Genomic DNA, 19,709 nt, shown 5'->3' on the forward strand with positions numbered 1-19,709 from the left:
CTCCTGTCAAATGATGCTGACATTTCCTGATGATGATGATGGTATTTGCTAAGTGCTTATTATGGGCAAAGCACTGCTCCAAGTGCAAGGTGATCAGATTGTCCCAATTGGGGCTCACAGTCTTAATCCCCATTTTACAGATGAGGTAACTGAGGCACAGAGAAGTGAAGTGACTTGCCCAAAGTCACACAGCTGATAAGTGGCAGGGTCGGGATTAGAACCCAGGACGCCCAAGCCCAAATGCTTTCCACTGAGCCACGCTGCTTCTCCTGATGTTTTAGTGAATCCCTATAGCTTTTCTTTCAATTTTGAACTGGCCTAGTTAATAAGCAGCAGAGAAGCAATGTAACCTAGTAGAAAGAATGTGGGAGTCAGAGGACTTGGGTTCTAATCCTGGATCATCAATCGTATTTATTGAGCGCTTCCTGTGTGCAGAGCACTGTACTAAGCGCTTGGCACTGTACTAAGCTGGCACCTCTTGGCAGGGTGACTTTGGGAAAATCATTTATGGGGATTAACACTGTGAGCCCTATGTGGGAAAGGGAGTGTGTCCAGCCCAATTCGCTTGTATTCCCCCCCCCAACATCTAGTACAGTGACTGACACATAGTAAGTGCTTAACATCACAAGTATTTAACTTCTCTGTGGCCCAGTTCCCTCATTTGTATGATAGAAAGTCAGTACCTCTTCTCCTTCCTACTCAGACTGTGTGAGGCTCATTTGGGACAGGGACTTTTCTGACCTGATTTTCATATCTATCCCAGTGTTTCACTATCCTGCTGGGCACATAGTAAGTGCCTGACAAATACATCAGTATTACTATTACCATCGTCATCATTCCTCAGCTGATAGAAGTGAGGTAGCCATTAAATGCAGTGGTCCAAGATAAATTCACTGCCTTCATTACTTTTTTCCCCTCAATTAATCACTTCAGAACTTATTGCCAACTCCATATTACACTGTTATTCCAAAAAGGTCACACACAAGCTAACATACTCATAACGTTTAAAACCAAACTCTCTCCCACAATTTGCATGCGGATTTGCATTTTTGTGTATTTCCTGACATTGCAATTTGCAAATTTCATTGCACCTGAAAATTTGACATTGTTTCATATTCTGGAAAGGTAGAAAAAAATCATCCTGGGGACTCCAAGATAATATGACATCTTTGGGCCCCCTCAACTTGGAAGAAAGAAAAGGATTCTAACAGCAGGCACTAAGTGCTTAGTAAGTGCTCAATAAATATGACAATGAATCACTCTCAATATTACTACCCTAATATAAATATTCTGTACCTTTATTTTTTCATTCTCATGATTAATGCTTTCATTTTTTGTGTCACTGGAATGAAGCTTTTCAAGAAGTTCTTCAGTTGAATTTCTTCCACTGTCTTGTATTTTTTTCAAATCCTCCAAAAGACTCATGATTTGTCTTTATACGAGATAAAAAAAAATTGGGGGAATATCCCAGAAATATGTTAAAGATGATCTACACTAGCATTTTGATCATATTTTGCAAGCTAGGAAAAGACTTCTCCTCAAAGGATTATAACAGTTCAAAGAATCCCTGGCAAACAGTTGATGAAATGACAATATTTAAAAGCGATCAATACAATTAATAAAGCTAATGCATATTAAAAACATAAAACCACATGTAAATATTGGTTAGTCACTTCTAACATATACTGGGTTAGCACTGAGAAAAGGCAGTGCAAAATGAATCAATTTTCAGGGATACCCTAATTAAAGCTTTTAATTGGTTAAACAAAATTGTTAATAATAATAATAATGATGGCATTTATTAAGGGCTTACTATGTGCAAAGCACTGTTCTAAGTGCTGGGGAGGTTACAAGGTGATCAGGTTGTCCCAAGGGGGGCTCACAGTCTTAATCCCCATTTTACAGATGAGGTAACTGAGGCACAGAGAAGTTAAGTGACTTGCCTAGAGTCACACAGCTGACAATTGGCAGAGCCAGGATTTGAACCCATGACCTCTGACTCCAAAGCCCGTGCTCTTTCCACTGAGCCACGCTGCTTCTCAGAGTTAACCCCAGAGTGCTAAATAAAATATAGTTTCCCATAGGAAGTAATGTAGAATATAATTAATTTATTTCCAAGATCCTGAAATATAACCAAAGTCATATGAATATGTTAAAAAGCAGTGACAAAATCAATATAAAAATAATCTAAAAAAAATGTATTGATAATAAATATTCACAATATTTAAGTTTTCAAAGTGTTACTTTTCACAACCTAATCGGCAAAATGAAAGATTGGCGTCAACATACTAAAGGCCTAATAAATACCACTGATTGACTGATTGATCACTCATATCCTTGAGTCCATCCCCTCTAAGCACTTAGCTACTCCCCTAAGCACCCACAGTACTTACGTTCATATTTTTATATTTTTAGTAGCTTCCCCCACCCTGTAATTTATTGGTATTTAATGTCTATTACTCTGGTCTTCTCCTCCAAGCACTTAGTTCAGTTCTCTGCATAGAATAAGCAGTGTGGAGAAGCATCGTAGCCCAGTGGAAAGAGCCCGGACTTTGGAGTCAGAGGTCATGGGTTCAAATTCCGGCTACACCACTTGTCAGCTGTGTGACTTTGGGCAAGTCACTTCACTGGGCCTCAGTTCCCTCATCTGTAAAATGGGGATTAAGACTGTGAGCCCCACATGGGACAACCTGATTACCCTGTAACCTCCCCAGCGCTTAGAACAGTGATTTGCATATAGTAAGCACTTAATAAATGCCATTATTATTATTATTATTAATAAAATAAGTTTTCAGTAAGTACCATCATCATCATCATCATCAATCGTATTTATTGAGCGCTTACTATGTGCACAGCACTGTACTAAGCGCTTGGGAAGTACAAATTGGCAACATATAGAGACAGTCCCTACCCAACAGTGGGCTCACAGTCTAAAAGGGGGAGACAGAACAAAACCAAACATACTAACAAAATAAAATAAATAGGATAGATATGTACAAGTAAAATAAATAAATAGAGTAATAAATATGTACAAACATATATACATATATACAGGTGCTGTGGGGAAGGGAAGGAGGTAAGCTGGGGGGGATGGAGAGGGGGACGAGGGGGAGAGGAAGGAAGGGGCTCAGTCTGGGAAGGCCTCCTACCAATAATTGTTTGATTGAGAGCAGGGATCCTAACAACGTTATTGTACTGTACTCTCCCAAGTGCTTAATACAGTGCTCAGCACATAGTGAACACTCAATAAATGTTTAAATTGATTGACCGACAGCTGGAAAATTTAGCTCTTTTAGGAGGTGCTAAATAGCTTCCCACAAATGAGATCCAACACAGACAATGTATGTTCCCTGAATGTAAAGGGTAACAAAAGTTGTCCTGCCATGAGCTCGTTGTGGGCAGGGAATATGTCTGTTGTGATAGTGTACTCTCCCAAGCGCTTACTACAGTGGTTTGCACACAGTTAGCGCTCAGTTAATACGACTGCATGAATGAATGAACTGGCTTCCTCCCATAACCTCTCTTCTATGAGAAATGGTCAGTTACCTGCACATGCTCCTAGCACACCCATTGTGTACCCAGCACACAATGGTTGGCAGAAGGAATCATTCATATCTGCACAAAGGGTTTTCATGTAACGAGGACAGGGTGGAGAAGGAGACGTACTGTGAACTTGTGGCCTAATGGCTAGAGCACAGGCCCAGGAGTCAAAGGAGCTGGATTCTAATCCCAGCTCTGCCACGTGTCTGCTGTTGATCTTGGGCAACTCGCTTCACTCCTCTGGGCCTCAGTTCCCTCCTCTGTAAAATGGGGATTAAGACTGGGAGCCCCACGTGGGACAGCAACTGTATCCAACCCAATTAGCTTTTTTCCTTTTCCTCTTTTATCTGATAAGCACGTACTGTGTGTCAAACTCTGTTCTCAGCTCCGGAATAGATACAAGTTGATTAGGATGGACACAGTTCCTGCCCCACGTGGGGGTCACAGTATGAGGGAGAACAGGAGAACTGAGGAAAAAAGAAGTTATCTGTCCAAGGTCACACAGCATGCAACTGGAAGAACCAGGATTAGAACCCGGGTCCTCTGACTCCCACGTGTGGGCTCATTCCATTTAGGCCATTCTGCTTGTATCTACCACAGCACTTAGTACTCTGCCTGGCACATAATGAATGTTTAACAAATACCATTAAAATAACAAAACAAAAACACTCCAGGATTACTAACTCTCAGTTCTGGCCCTCTTCTTTACTCTCTGTTCCTCATAAAGGCTGGATACTGAGTCAACTGTATTTACTGAGCACTTACTGTGTGCAAAGCACTGTAGTAAGCACATGAACTGCATTATTACAAATTGCAATATTGTGAATCCAGCTATTGCAGCAAACCTCCATGGACAGGATGGGGAGGGACAGATTTTTCAGCTCCTGCTATGAACTATACCTTATGTGCTCCATCACCAAATTAGGGGTGCTAATTGAGATCTTAATAATAATAATAATGGTATGTGCCAGGGACTGATGTAAGCCCTTGGGCAGATAAATGATAATTGGGTTGGACACAGCCCATGTCTCACATAGGGCTCACAGTCTTAATCCCCATTTTACAGATGAGGCGATTGAGGCACGGAGAAGTGAAGTGACTTCCGCAAGGTCAAACAGCAGACAAGTGGCGGAGCTGGGATTAGAAATCAGATCCTTCTAGCCCATGCTCTATCCACTAGACCATGCTGCCTCCGCACTGTGATAAGCACTTGGGAGACTACAGTAGAACCAATCCTTACTTGGGAATTTTTAAAAAATTGTTTCAGCATAAAGGAAAAACAGAAGAAAGGTTCAAGATAAAGCCTAGATAATCAAAATGGATTCCAAATTACCAACTGTGCATTATAAATTCTGGATGCACTCAGAAGTCTAAAAGGAAACATTTAATTACCACGTATTTCCCTAAATTATACGTGCTGAAAAAAATATAAGGTGCTATAATGACAAGATTTCACATTAGGCAGTGAAAAGATTTTTTACAGTGTTTCTTACTTTTGCAAGGTTTCAATCTGAACTTCTAGTACAGTCTTTTCTTCTACAACCTTCTCGTAATGACTTTTCCAGATACTAGAAGCTGAAAAGGTCTCAGACAACTTGGCTTCCTGGAAAATGGTTGAAGTACATACAGATCATGTAGCAGAAGAACTTCTTGTCTTGTTCAGCCCTCCAGACAAAATTTAAACAAATTCATCTTACAGAATACCCAATATGGTTCCCGACCCAAGATGATCCTGGTTTAAAGGTGACTTTCTAAAACTGAATGGCTTTTGAGTGGAAAAATAATCTCCCCACCACATCCAACGCTCCTGTTACCTTTTCTCAGACTTTTGTTTAGGATTCCTTGCCTCCTAACTCATCGTCCCTCTCAGAACTGTTATCCCTGAAGGCTCATCAAAGGGGAACATCAAGAGGTGACATAGATGGGGAAACAGAGACAGAAAACATCCCAGATAGAGAGGAGGCAAGATCAAGGTAATAAATGGGAAACTACATTAAATATTTGTGGTCTAGTGGACTAGTGGAAATCAGTCAATCATATTTATTGAGCACTTACTACGTGCAGAGCACTGCACCAAGCACTTGGGAGAGTACCAGACAGGTTCCCTGCCCATAATGAGACTGCAGTCTAGAGACGCACTTCGAGTCTCAAGAGGATACATGTGAAAAGCAATCTTCCCTGACCAGGAATCAAACCTGGGCTGCAGCGGTGAATGCACCAAATCCAAGCTGCTGAACTGCCAGGGAAACAACACAGGTTGTGAGTCAGAGCATCTGGGTTTCAACTTTTGCCTGCTTTGTTACCCTGGCCAAGTCACTGAACTTCTTTGAGCCTCAGTTTTATCGTCCGTTAAATTAGGATTCAATATTAGTTATACCTCCCCACCTTGACTGAATTCATTTGGGACGGGGACTGTGTTCGACCTGATTATCTTTGCATATACCCCAGCACTTAATACAGGGCTTGGCATATAGTAACTGTTTTACAAACACTGTCAATATTACTATTATTATTCCTACCCTAATCTTACTTAAGCAATAGGCAGGACTTAAACTAAGCATTTTTTTTCACTTAGATCCTAGATAAGCTATTGCAAATTTTGCTCTCTGCAGGACTCTGTAAAGGCGGAAAAGGAGATCTTCTAAAGCAGCGATGAACACTGCAGGCTTGTGAGATGCACCAGGCCAAACCAAAAGCATTCTAAAATTGAGAATTTCTTCTCTGTGAATTAAATTTTACAAACACTCTGAAAGAGAAGGATAGTGGTCCTTCAGTTGAGGGTGAGATTGTAGCCATGACCTGAATATCACTGAGATTAAATAAATCTCTGGCACATTTTGCATGTTGAGCCCTTGAAAATATTACAGGGAAACTTTTCTGACCTCTGGTCATTGCGCATGAGAATAGTTCAAACACCTAGAACACTGCTAATAAAAATAACAATAATAATAATGTTATTTGTTATAAGCTCTAAGTGCTAGGCACTGGTCTAAGTGCTAGTGTGGATACAAGCAAATTGGGTTGGACACAGTCCCTGTCCAACATGGGGTTCACTGTGGAGTGGCACTGTTGTAAAGACATCAGATCGAGGCCACCTCTGTTTTATAGGACTTTAATTTAGGGACAAGAGAATAAAAGAGATACATCCTACCTCGCCAGTAGGACAACATAAGATTGTGTAGTATTTAAAGGAATAGTGGTGTGCATTGAGGGACTCCCTCTTTGATAATAATAATAATGATGATAATAACAATAATAATGATGGTATTTGTTAAGCACTGGGGTATTTGTTATGTGCCAGGCACTCTCTAATGAGCACTGGGGTAGATATGAGATAATCAGGTTGGACGCAGTCCATGTCCCAGATATGGCTCTCAATCTTAATCTCCATTTTACAGATGAGGTAACTGAGGCCCAGAGAAGTGAAGTAACCAGCCCTAGGTTGCAAAGCAAACAAGTGGCGGAGTCATCATCATCATCATCATCAATCGTATTTATTGAGCGCTATGTGCAGAGCATTGTACTAAGCGCTTGGGAAGTACAAATTGGCAATACTGGAGTCCGAATTAGAACCCAGGACCTTCTGACTCTCAGGCCTGTGGTCTATCCACTACGCCATGCTGCTTCTCACTCAGTCCTCACTCACTCTTTTGCTCAGTCCCCAGTGTCAATAATAATAACGATAATAATAACAATAATGGTTTTGTAAAATACTGACTATGTGTCAAGCACCATTCTAAGCACCGAAACAGATACAGTTTGTCTCTCATCAAACTCACTAAGGAGGAGAGAGAAAACAGGCATTAATCCCCATGTTACAGATGAGGTAATATGCCCAGAGAAGTTAAATGACTAGCCCAAGGTCACACAGACACAACAGACAAGTGGTGGAACCAGGATGAGATCCCAGGTCTTCTGACACTTGAGCTCATGTTCTTTCTGTTCACTAGGTCACACACTGCTTCCTTTGCAAGACGGCTGGCAGTAACAACAGGGACAGACTGTGGTCACAGAACAAAAATCTGCTGTGACAACAGCAGCGGCACCTTTGTATCCGCTCCCACTGTGTAAGCCATGTTCAAGATGCGAGGAAAAAGCATAACAGTAGTATTCTTAAGAGGATGTTAGGCAGTCAGTCAGCTAAAATTGAGATTCCCCCAATGGGAAACGAAGAAAATATGTTCGAAAGTGATGTAAGACTTTAAACGAAACTGCAGAGCAGAAAGCTGTTCCCAGTGACAAGCAGACAATCCAACTTGGCATGTTGCAACCACGAGGGAGATGTCACTCCATAAGCAGAGGACAGTTTGAAAACGGTGCCAATGATACAAAAACGTAGCAAGCAATGAGTTCTATGCTTCTCCAATGTGGAAAGGACTGCCAAACATGCATTTCAACAGCAAAAATGAACATGTACATGGATTACTATCTCAAGTAGACTCTCAGGCCTGTGGTCTATCCACTACGCCATGCTGCTTCTCACTCAGTCCTCACTCACTCTTTTGCTCAGTCCCCAGTGTCAATAATAATAAAAGCTGAAGGAAGATTATATAGGAATCCTTATCATCTTGCATGAAGTGCTTTACAGCGTAGATCGGGGATAGATCAGATACTCACCCTATCCCTAATTTGGGAAGTTAGACTTCCGATATCTGCTGCAAGGCATTCAGCTCTTTGTTTCTGCACTTTCGTTGCCTTTTTCAGACCAATCTTCTTTGGCTCATTCGTTTCTTTCCAAGTCAGAGTTTGATGCTTATGTTTTCTCAGTTGCATATTCCACTCTGCTATTTTAGTTTCTAGGTTCTGAAACAAGAATTATTGACAAATGAAACCTTCTTACTAAATTATAGTCGAAAACTGGCCAATCACAATTTTCTGACCCATATTCTTTTCCTAAAATATTGTGCTATAAATAACTGCAAAAAAGCTTCTTCCCAACAATAATTTTACATTTCAACAGTTAAATGGCATAAACAAGCTACTTAAACATTTCTTGATATTTGGTAGTGTTAGTAATAATTACAGTGCAGTATCAGTGTCCTTTTTCTGTGGAGAAAATTTACCAGCTTTGAAATAAATTACATTTAAATCATTTTTCTCTTTCATCAATTAACATTATTTGAAAGCATTATAAAAGCATTAATGGCGGACCCATTAAAATTGCTTAATATTTTTATCTGCAATTTTGCAATTATATCGTCCCCCTCTCCGTCCCCCGTCTTACCTCCTTCCCTTCCCCACAGCACCTGTATATATGTTTGTACATATTTATTACTCTAGTTATTTATTTATTTATTTTACTTGTACATATCTATTCTATTTATTTTATTTTGTTAATATGTGTGGTTTTGTTCTCTGTCTCCCCCTTCTAGACTGTGAGCCCACTGTTGGGTAGGGACTGTCTCTATATGTTGCCAACTTGTACTTCCCACGCGCTTAGTACAGTGCTCTGCACACAGTAAGCGCTCAATAAATACGATTGACTGATTGATTGATTGATATTAGGAATACTTTGTACTGAAAAAGGTATAGAGATGCTTATGAATTACTTCGCAACGGGCACCGAGGCTCTAGACTGGAAATAAGGTCTTCCTATTTTCTCTCCTACTTCACTGAGCTCATTGTGGACAGGGAATGTGTCTGTTTATTATTCAATAATAAATATTATTATTTAATATTAAGTATTTAATATTAATTAAATATTAAATATTATTAAATAATTATTATTTATTACCAAGCACTTAGTACAGTGCTCTGCACATAGTAAGTGATCAATAAATACGACTGGATGAATGAAAGAAGTATGTCGTCTTTGAAAAAATATGACTGACTGAATGAAAGAAGTATGTCATCTTTGAATGGAACAAAAGTTTACCAAAGTACTACTAAACAAAAAGTCAACAAATCGAAATAAAATGGCAAAAAACTCTTGGGGATACCAATAGTAATATCTACATCACACCACACGGTGGCACTATTGGACCTCAAATAACAATTCCAGCTGCACAGAAAGTCTCTTTTCAACCCAAAAATAAAATTGAAGTTTTTGGAAAAGTCTTAATTTGGAATAATTCTATTTATATTGACGTCTGTTTACTTGATTTGATGTCTGTCTCCCCTCTTCTAGACTGTAAGCCCGGTGTGGGCAGGGATTGTCTCTCTTTATTGCTGAATTGTACCTTCCAAGCACTTAGTACTGTGCTCTGCACACAATAAGCGCACAATAAAAACCATCGAATGAATGAATGGATACAAAAAAAAATCCAGATTCCTTCTGAATTTTCTGTTAGGAATTGAAGCTACTAGTTTGGCTTTTCTCCATATTCATCAATGTCAATATCGTTTTGAATAATAATAATAATAATGGCATTTGTTAAGCGCTTACTATGTGTGACCACTATTCTAAGCACTGGGGTGGATACAAGGTGATCAGGTTATCCCATGTGGGGTTCACAGTCTTAATCCCCATTTTACAGATGAGGGAACTGAGGCACAGAGAAGTTAAGTGATGCCCAAAGTCACACAGCTGACAAGCGGCAGAGTCAGAATTAGAATCCATGACCTCTGATTTCCAAACCCGTGCTCCTTCCACTGAGCCACGCTGCTTTGAAGACTGCTTGCTGCCATATTTTAAAACTAGTGACATATTCCTAAAAAATTACTAGTATAAAGGAGGGGGTGAAACCATGTGACTACTGGTCAAAAATCACAAGATGTAGAAAATTTTGCCCTTGGTAAAATTTCCATCTACATTATTGTTCTTTGTTTTCCCACTTCAATTTACACAGCTAAGCTAAGCGATGAGTTTTCCAGGTTAATAATTATACCCCAAATATTGTGTCCCAATAAATATGATTGACTGATCTCACAGTGAGAGATCCCCAAATAAGTTATAAAGAGCAGCATATTCTTCAAAAAAGCAATCTATTCAGTAAAATGCTCTATAAAAATGGATTTATTCACTAGTGGATTCTTTGTTTCTAGCCAGAAATGTATTAACATGTTTTATCCTTATATTTTGGTTTTAAAAGTTTACTAGGCCACATATCTATCCACAGGAACCACAGATGAGGTTTGATGACCTTCAGAATTTGTTTCCATATGATACAAATGATAAAGGAGAATACTCCTTAGTGATATAAGAAGTAATGTGCAGAGGGAAAAATAAATCCACCTGCTCTGTGGGAAGACCATTTCCCTATACTGACCCTATCCATAGTTCTATCTTAGCAGCTTCAATAAGTTTTAATTTCAAGCTACATACTCCTTCCAAAGGGTGATTTAAGCTCAGGTGGGAATTATTTTTGCCCTTGATTTGCTTTTATGAAATAAAAATTGCCTGTGAGTGGCTAATTGACCAAGAGAACTGACATTAATATTAGGCTTGGGAAAGGATCTTTCCATGTCATTTCCTAACTTCCATCGCTGACCCTGACCAATATTAATAAACAAAGACTTTCAGCCTCGAATTATTTTCCATAAGTAATTAGGGCCACTCTCCGAAGGCTCTTTCCCCACTGTTTTCAAACATGCCCATGAATCCTCCAAAAATTTTTTTTTAAAAAAAACCTCCCCCTTGACCACATGGAACCCTGTAGTGATCACTCCGTCTCCCTCCTACCTTTCCTTTCCAATCTTGAGTGAGTTGTTCTCCCATGCCGGCCACTTCCTCTCTTCCAGTTATCTCCTTGACCCCCTGAAATCTGGCTTTTGTTCCTTCCACTCTATGGAAACTGCCCTCTTTAAGGTCATTGATGACCGCCTTCTTGCTAAAAGCTACCTTCAATACTACGGACCTCCCACATCTCCTGGCTCCACTGGCAATGTCATCTCTTGGTTCTCTTCCTCTTTCTCTGGTTGCTCCTTCTCAACCTCTTTTGCTCTCTCTGCCTCTTACTCCGTAATTGTGGGAGTCACTCAAGGCTCAGTTCTATGTTCCTTCTATTCTCTATTTACACCCACTTCCTTGGGAAACTCATTTACTCCCATGGCTTCAACTATCATCTCTACAAGGATGATTCCCAAAATCTATCCTTCCAGCCCTGTCCTCTCAGTTTTGCACTTTCTCCTTCCTTCAAGACATCTCTTCTTGGATGTTCCACTGACACCTCACACTTAACGTGTCCAAAACAGTACTCCTTAAAGCCCACCCAAACCCTCTCCTCCCCTAGACTTTCCCATCACTACCACCCTCCCCGTTTCACGAGCCCATAAACTTCGCATTGCACTTGACTTACTTGTCTCATTTAACCCACACTCTCAGTCTGTCACCATATCCTGTAGTTTCACCTTCCCGACATCTCTAGAATCCACCCCTCCCTCTGATCCACTTACCAAATCCTGCCTCAGCTACTGAATCAGCCTCCTCACTGACCCTTCTGCCTCAAGTCTTTCCCATCTCCAGCTCATACTTCACTCTAATTCCAGGATCATTTTTCCGAAAAAAAAAAAAAAAACATTCAGTTCATGTCTCCCCACTCCTCAAAAACCTCCAATGGTTGTCCATCCATCTAGTATTATTATTGCTAATATACAGAGGGGCAATCCATTTCCCCATCAATCAGAAACTCCTTACCAGTAGCTTCAAGGCAATCAATTAGCTCACCCTTCCTACCTTACTATGCTTAATTTAGCCCAGACACTTTGCTCCTATAATGCCAGCCTACTTACTATGCCAAACCCTTGCCCACATCCTCCCTTCAGGCATGTACACCCTCCCCAACTTAAATCCCACTGATCACCAAATCACAGAACGCGAATTGCCCAATGTTCAGACAGGAGTCCGGAAAAGACGAGAGACGTGAGATATTACTGCTGATGTCCGCTGAATAATTGAAAGGACAAGAGAATATCAAAAGGAAGTCAGCATGTGCTTTATTGACTATAGTATGGCCTTTGACTGCGTGGATCACAAGAAACTCTGGAGCACATTAAGGAAAATGGGCATACCAGATCATTTAATTGCATTAATAAGGAACCTGTATGACAAACAGCAGGCTACAATAAGAACAGAATATGGAGAAACGGATTGGTTTCCCATTAGTAAGGTGTAAGACAAGGAGGTATCTCATCACTTATCTGTTCATCCTTTATACCGAATACCTAATGAGAGGAGCCTGACTGGATGAAGACAGGGGGTAAAGATTGGAGGAAGGAATATAAACAACTTTCATTATGCTGATGAAACAACCCTATTAGCAGAAAGTGAAGAAGACTTAAAGGGCTTATTAGTAGAAGTTAAGGAACAGAGCAAAAAGATGGGCCTTTATTTGACTGAAAAGAAAAAGATCATGACAACTGGAAGTTTTAACACAATTGTAGTAGACATAGAGAAGACTGATATAGTTGGCAATTTTTCTCTCCTGGAATCGATAATCAATAATATAAGGAACTAGTAGCCAAGAAATATACTAAAGATTAAAGTTAGGAAGACTTGCGATGAAGAGCCTGGAAAAAAAGTCTGGAAAAAGATGTAACAATTGCCACAAAAATGCAAATTATCAACTCTGGGATGTTTCCAGTGATAATGTATGGATCTGAAAGCTGGATGGTGAAAAAACAGGATAGATACAACATTGAGTCTTTTGAAATACAGTGTTGAAGAAGGTTTTTGTGAATACCATGGACTGCCCGAAAAACAAACAAATGGATTCTGGAGCAAATTCAGCCAAAGTGGTCTTTGGAAGGCCAAATGACTTGGTGTAGATTAGCATATTTTGGACACATGATCAGGAGAACTAATTCTCTGGAGAAGACACTAATGCTAGAAAATACCCAGGGAAAGCGTGGAAGAGGCAGACTGGCAGCTAGATGGATAGAGACCACAACAATGATAACGGAAGAACCATTAGAAACATTGCGGATTATGGCAGAGGACAGGACCTTTTGGAGAAAGTATATCCATGGAGTCGCTATGAATTGGAAATGACTTGACGTCACTTAATAATAAACCAAATCGTAGCTCCTTCAAAATGCATTCCCTAACCAATCCCTCATCATTTCCCCACCCTATTTGCTGTCTCTCCCGTGTCACCTAAGCACTTGGAGCTGTACCTCTTAAACTCTGTCATCTTCACTCCACTCCCAGCCCCAAAGCACTTCTGTACATTTCTTTATACTCCATTTCCCCAATCTGTAATTTATTTTAACATCTGTCTTCCTCCCTAGACTGTAAGCTCCTTGTGCTTACAGGGATTGTGCCTACCTAGCTATATTCCACTCTCCAAAGCCCACAGATAATTGCAGACAGATAATTGCTCTACCCCACTTCAAAACCTTATTGGAGGCACATCTCCTCCAAGAAGCCTTCCCTGACTAAGCCCTCCTCTCCTCTTCTCCCATTCCCTTTTGCGCCACTCTTACTTGCTCCTTCATTCATATGCTCCCAACCCCACGGCACACATGCATATATCTGTAATTTATTTATCTATTTATACTAATATTTGTCTCCCCCTATACACTGTGAGCTCATTGTGGGCAGGAATGTGTCTGTTGTTATACTCTCCCAAGTTCCTAGTACAGTGCTTTGCACACAGTAAGCGCTCAATAAATACGATTGAATGAATGAATGAATGAATGAAAGAACAGTGCTCTATATACAGTAGATGCTCAATACCTCCTTCCCCTCCCCACAGCACCTGTATATATGTATATACGTTTGTACATATTTATTACTCTATTTTATATGTACATATTTATTCTAATTATTTTATTTTGTTAATATGTTTTGTTTTGTTCTCTGTCTCCCCCTTCTAGACTGTGAGCCCACTGTCGGGTAGGGACCGTCTCTATATGTTGCTAACTTGTACTTCCCAAGCGCTTAGTACAGTGCTCTGCACACAGTACGCGCTCAATAAATACTACTGAATGAATGAAAGAATGAATGAATAAATACCACTGACCGATTAAAAACAGTACCTAATCAAATAATTACATTTGTACCTTCATATATTCTTTCAACTGATCATTCTCAACTTCCTTCTTCTGAATCTGTAGTTGCAGCCTGGTTTGTACCACTTTTACCGATTGTGAATGATTGGTCGCTTTCAAATTATTTGCCTAGGAAATAATTGAATATGAAGCAAATATTAGCCTTTCATGAATCGCTTTAGCTTTGCAGCTTCAATTACGATCCTGCTACAAATGTGGATTCATTACCATAATCACGAGTTGAATAATCTTTTGTCTCCCATAATTACTCAATTTATTCTAGGCAAACTATATAAGGAGCCTTTGGTTTATTTCTTTTACCTCCGTAATGTTTGATAATTATTTCATCTCTCAGTGAAAGGCAGCACTGCCTACTGGAAAGAACACAGTCCTGGGACCAGGTTCTAGTCCTGGCTCCACCACTTGCCTGCTGTGTGACTTTGGGCAAGTGACTTAATTTCTCTGTGCCTCAGTTTCCTCATCTGTAAAACAGAGATTAAACAGCTGTTCTCCCTCCTACTTATACTCTGAGTACCAGGTGGGACAGGGACTGTACCCGACATGATTATTTTAGCAGTTAGTGCATTTCCTGGCACATGGAAAGCACTTAAATTCCACAACTATTAATTATTATTAAGGATTATTAATGATCAATCATTTGAGCACCTTTTATATGTGGAACACTATTTAAGATTTGGGGAGAGCACAACCGAACAAGTAGACACAGTCCCCTCCCTCAAGGACTGAACAATCAAGTGGGGAAATCAGGCACAGGGACAAAAAGCGAAGGGAGAATGTGTATAAATTCCCCAGTAGATTTTAAAATTCTCCACTAAATTGTAATCTTGAGGGCAGGGGCCATAACTTCCAACTCTACTATACTTTCCAAAGCACTTAGTACAGTGCACTGCACACAATAGAGCTCAAGAAATATCACTGATCAAGTTAGCGCTTAAGTAATGGGGTATGTAAGGTATTTATATAAGGGCTTTGGAAGATCAAAATGATTAGGTGGCACAGAAGTGATGAAGTGACACTGGGGACTCACGAGCAGAGTCGATTAAAAAATAACTCAGGGAAGGTTTCCTGGAGGAGCTGTGATGTCAGAAGCGTTTTTAAGATGGGGAAAGCAGTGATCTAATGGACTTAGACTGCAATTACCTTGTGAGCAAGAAAAATGCCTACCAACTCTATATTACACTGTATTCTCCCAAGTGCTTAGTTTGGTGTTCTCCATATGGTAGTGATTGATAGGAAAGAGAAAGGAATTTCAGGCAGGAGGGAGCAAGAGGTCAGCAGTGGTAAATGAGAAGTTGGCACAGGGAAGTTAGCTTGAGGGGAATGCTGTGGGAAAGCTGGGGTGTAGTGACGACGATGATGATGATGGTATATGTTAAGTGCTTACCATGTGCCAAGCACTATTCTAAGCGCTGGGGGAGATACATGGTAATCAGGTTGCCCCACATGGGGCTCACAGTCTTTATCCTCATTTTACAGAGGTAACTGTGGCATAGAGAAGTTTGTACGTATTTATTACTCTATTTATTTTACTTGTACATATTTATTCTATTTATTTTATTTTGTTAATATGTTTTGTTTTGTTGTCTGTCTCCCCCTTCTAGACTGTTAGCCCGCTGTTGGGTACGGACCGTCTCTATATGTTGCCGACTAGTACTTCCCAAGCGCTTAGTACAGTGCTTTGCACACAGTAAGCGCTCAATAAATATTATTGAATGAATGAATGAATGAATGAATGAATGAATGAATGAACTGGTTTGCCCAAGGTCACACAGCAGACAAGTGGTGGAGCCGGGATTAGAATCTACGCCCTCTGACTCTCAAGCCCTTGCTCTTTTCACTAAGCCACGCTGCTTCTCACTTACCCATTCTCTTTAAGTGAGAGAAGAGAGTGGATAAGTGGGAATGAGAGAACTGATAGCCAACTTGTACTTCCCAAGCGCTTAGTACAGTGCTCTGCACACAGTAAGAGCTCAATAAATACGATTGATTGATTGATTGCCTTAAAACCACTGAGTAGCAATTTCTGTTTGATATGAAGAGGAATGGGAAGCAACATGGCCTAGTGGATAGAGCACAGGCCTGGGAATCAGAAAGACTTGGGTTCTAATTCTGGCTCCGCCACTTCTCTGCTGTGAAACCTTGGGCATGTCACAACTTCTCTGTGCCTCAGTTACCTCATCTACAAAATGAGGACTGTAACCAAACTGATTCACCTGTATCTACCCCAGTGCTTAGTACAGTGCCTGACACATAGTAAAAGCTTAACAAATACCATTTACAGAAATGAGTGGGCAATATTTGAGGTATATATGGTGGGGAGGAACGTATTCAGAACATTTTATATAAACAATCTGGAAAGCAAAGTGAATCAATAAATGGGATTTTACTGAGCGCTTACCATGTGCAGAGCACCATACTAAATGCTTGGGAAAGTACAGTACAGTATAGTTGGTAGACCCAATCCCTGCCCACAAAGAGCTACAGTCTGGAGGGAGAGATAGATATTAAAAAATTATAATAATAAAATAAATTACAGAAAGCGAAAATTGAAGAACTAATAACAAGTACATAAGAGAAGAATGGATGGGAGAGAGGAAAAACTAGAAGCCAGCAGATCTGAGAGAAGACTGCACTTAAGCACATTCCATAATTACTTCATTTTTTTCTTGAAAAATCCCAACTTAAAGAACAAGATGTCCTTACTTTTTCTTTTTGAAGCAGACAAGAAAGCTCTTGGACGCATTTCTCCTTTTCCAGCATTTTTCTCTTGAGGTTCTTCAGCAAGAAAATTTGGCCCATTAAAAATATAATAATCGCGACGTTTGGTTACAATTACAAAATTAAATACAGTTCACGATGCAATGCCACAGAATTGGCCAAGGATACATGAAGAACAACATTACTCACAGTATTTTCAATTTCCAACTCGGTTAGCTTCACCAACAAAATGTCAGCCGCAGTGCTGCTATTCTCCTGGAAATGAAAAACAAGTTAGGAACCAAGATTCAAAGCCAGAGATGGGTTCATCAGGAGCCAAGCCAAGGGGAGAGCTGAGCAATCATCCTGAATAGCTGATGTGGGTTGGGGTGTTAGGTGGTTTGGGAGCTATTAGGAGGCTCTGCCTGATTATCTGGGGGGATGAGGGAGCCAAAAATATGTCTTCTAGTCAGACTGCGCCTTCCTGGCAGCATCTGACTGGCAACGATGGAACTGTATAACCACTACTACTGTAGCTAGCGAGCCCAGACATTTACTCTGCTGGTATTGTTCTCTCTCAAGCGCTTAGTACAGTGTTCTGCACGCAATGAGTGCTCAATAAATACCTTTGATGATGATGGTGTCTCGGGGCTTGGTGGCTTCTGGTGGATTACAGTCCTTGGAAGAGTGAAAGCCCCAGACAATCTCTACCCCCTCAAAATTCCCCTTTGGCCCAAAGTGAACCCCAGTCATTCAGTCAATCGTATTTATTGAGCACTCACTGAACTCACTATGTGCAGAGCACTGAACTAAGCACTCGGGAGAGTACAACGGACACATTCCCTGCCCACACTGAGTTTACAGTGTAGAGGGAGAGACAGACATTAAAATCAAGAAATCAATTACAGCTATGTACATAAGTCCTGGGGGCTGGGAGTGGGGATGAATACAGGGGGCAAGTCAGGGCAACACAGAAGCGATTGGGAGAAGCAGAAATGAGGGCTTAGTCAGGGAAGGCCTCTTGAAGGAGATGTGCCTTCAGTAGGGCTTGCTTTGAAGTAGAGGGGGAGTAATTGGATGTCAGATATGAGGATGGAGGGAATTCCAGGCCAGAGGCAGGATGTGGGTGACAGGTCGGCGGCAAGACAGATGGGATCGAAGTACAGTGAGAAGGTTGGCATGAGAGGAGTGAAGTGTGCGGGCTCGGTTGTAGTAGCAGAGTAGCAGGTGAGGCAGGAAGGGACAAGGGGATTGAGTGTTTTAAAGCCAATGGTGAGGAGTTACAAGGAACTGCTGTGCATTTAATCTCACAACTCAAGAGCTGGGGAGCATCAACTTAGCAACGGAAGCTGTACCTTCCCAACAGACAAATGGAAAGCCTTATTCACTCGAGAAGTGAAAAAAAGGGAATTTGATGACAGTGAAAGAGGTACAGCCTGGCAATATCAATGTATACACTTAGATTTCAACACAGCTTGTTCCATAAACTGGCGTCTCATGGGGGCAACGTTTATAAAGGGGGCATTGGTTCCCAAACCAAGGCTGGATACTCTAACACTTCCACAATATATGTTATGGTCATATGTTCTTTGTGGGAAGGGATTGTGTCTAACAGCTCCATTTTATTATATTATACTCATAAGTTCACTGTGGGAAGGGAACGTGTCTACCGACTCAGTTGAATTTACCCTCCCTAGCTCTGAGTACAGTGCTCTGCACATGGTATGAACTCAACAAATATAGCTGAGTGTTCCCTCAGTAATCCTTGATGTCTTTGCTATTCATTTTACACATGTGAGGTCAGGCGGATAGAGAGGTCAGGTTCAGGGAAAATGAAAAAATGTGGAGTCCTCTACCTCTGCCATAAGCAGTTTCATGGGGTCACCTGGCTCTCTTCCCATGGGAAAGAGGTTGTGGAGAAGTGAAAGAGCAGAATTAGAAACTACTATCAAACAACACTCTTGTTCCTCACTGGCAGGCTAGTCGCACTGGACTAGCGTTACCTTACTTCTTTGTACTCTGTCTTTCTAAGTAGGCGTTCTAACACTTCCTTTGCACGTTTAAAAGTCTCTATTTCCTTGGAGAAGATATCCTTCTGGTTGGAAATCTTTAGCACAGTGGCTGTGAACAGATGATTAGCCTGATAAAATACAAAAACACATCTTTTAAAATTACAATTCCTACAGTATTTCTCCAATTACCCTACCAGGATGAGAAGGCGTGGGGAACTTCATACGTCAGCAGGTTTTCTACTCAGACACTGGTAATGAAGCTGTTTCAAAATGTAATACTGTATCACGTTCTAACACGGTGCAATCAAAATAATCCCTTAGCCATTGTTCAAGCCCTAAGCAAAAGAACACAGTCAGTGGACTAAAATGTAACCTTTTTTCAGACTCAGTCACGGCCATGTATCGACATGTGAATGAACCACTCTCCGTTCACATTTTAAAAAACCAAGTATGAGTTCTACCAGGTTTCTCATCTGAGATTTTGGAATACCGTGCGTTGTGAAATCATGT

The 19,709-nt window shown here is 40.7% G+C and overlaps 1 protein-coding gene across 1 annotated transcript in view; it reads right to left on the reverse strand.

Annotated features, from left to right (window-relative positions):
• The window catches only part of ODF2L (outer dense fiber of sperm tails 2 like), a 50,557-nt gene that overhangs the window by 17,244 nt on the left and 13,604 nt on the right, over positions 1-19,709 (reverse strand). Inside the window, exons 4-10 of the mRNA XM_038745197.1 lie at positions 19,196-19,327; positions 17,398-17,463; positions 17,194-17,265; positions 14,482-14,598; positions 8,158-8,343; positions 5,034-5,143; positions 1,297-1,432 (exon numbers count right to left, since the gene is read on the reverse strand). Of these exons, the coding sequence (XP_038601125.1) occupies positions 1,297-1,432; positions 5,034-5,143; positions 8,158-8,343; positions 14,482-14,598; positions 17,194-17,265; positions 17,398-17,463; positions 19,196-19,327 (819 nt within the window). The remainder of the gene's footprint in view (positions 1-1,296; positions 1,433-5,033; positions 5,144-8,157; positions 8,344-14,481; positions 14,599-17,193; positions 17,266-17,397; positions 17,464-19,195; positions 19,328-19,709) is intronic.

Source organism: Tachyglossus aculeatus, chromosome 4, assembly GCF_015852505.1.
Source record: "Tachyglossus aculeatus isolate mTacAcu1 chromosome 4, mTacAcu1.pri, whole genome shotgun sequence".
Lineage (NCBI taxonomy): Eukaryota > Metazoa > Chordata > Mammalia > Monotremata > Tachyglossidae > Tachyglossus > Tachyglossus aculeatus.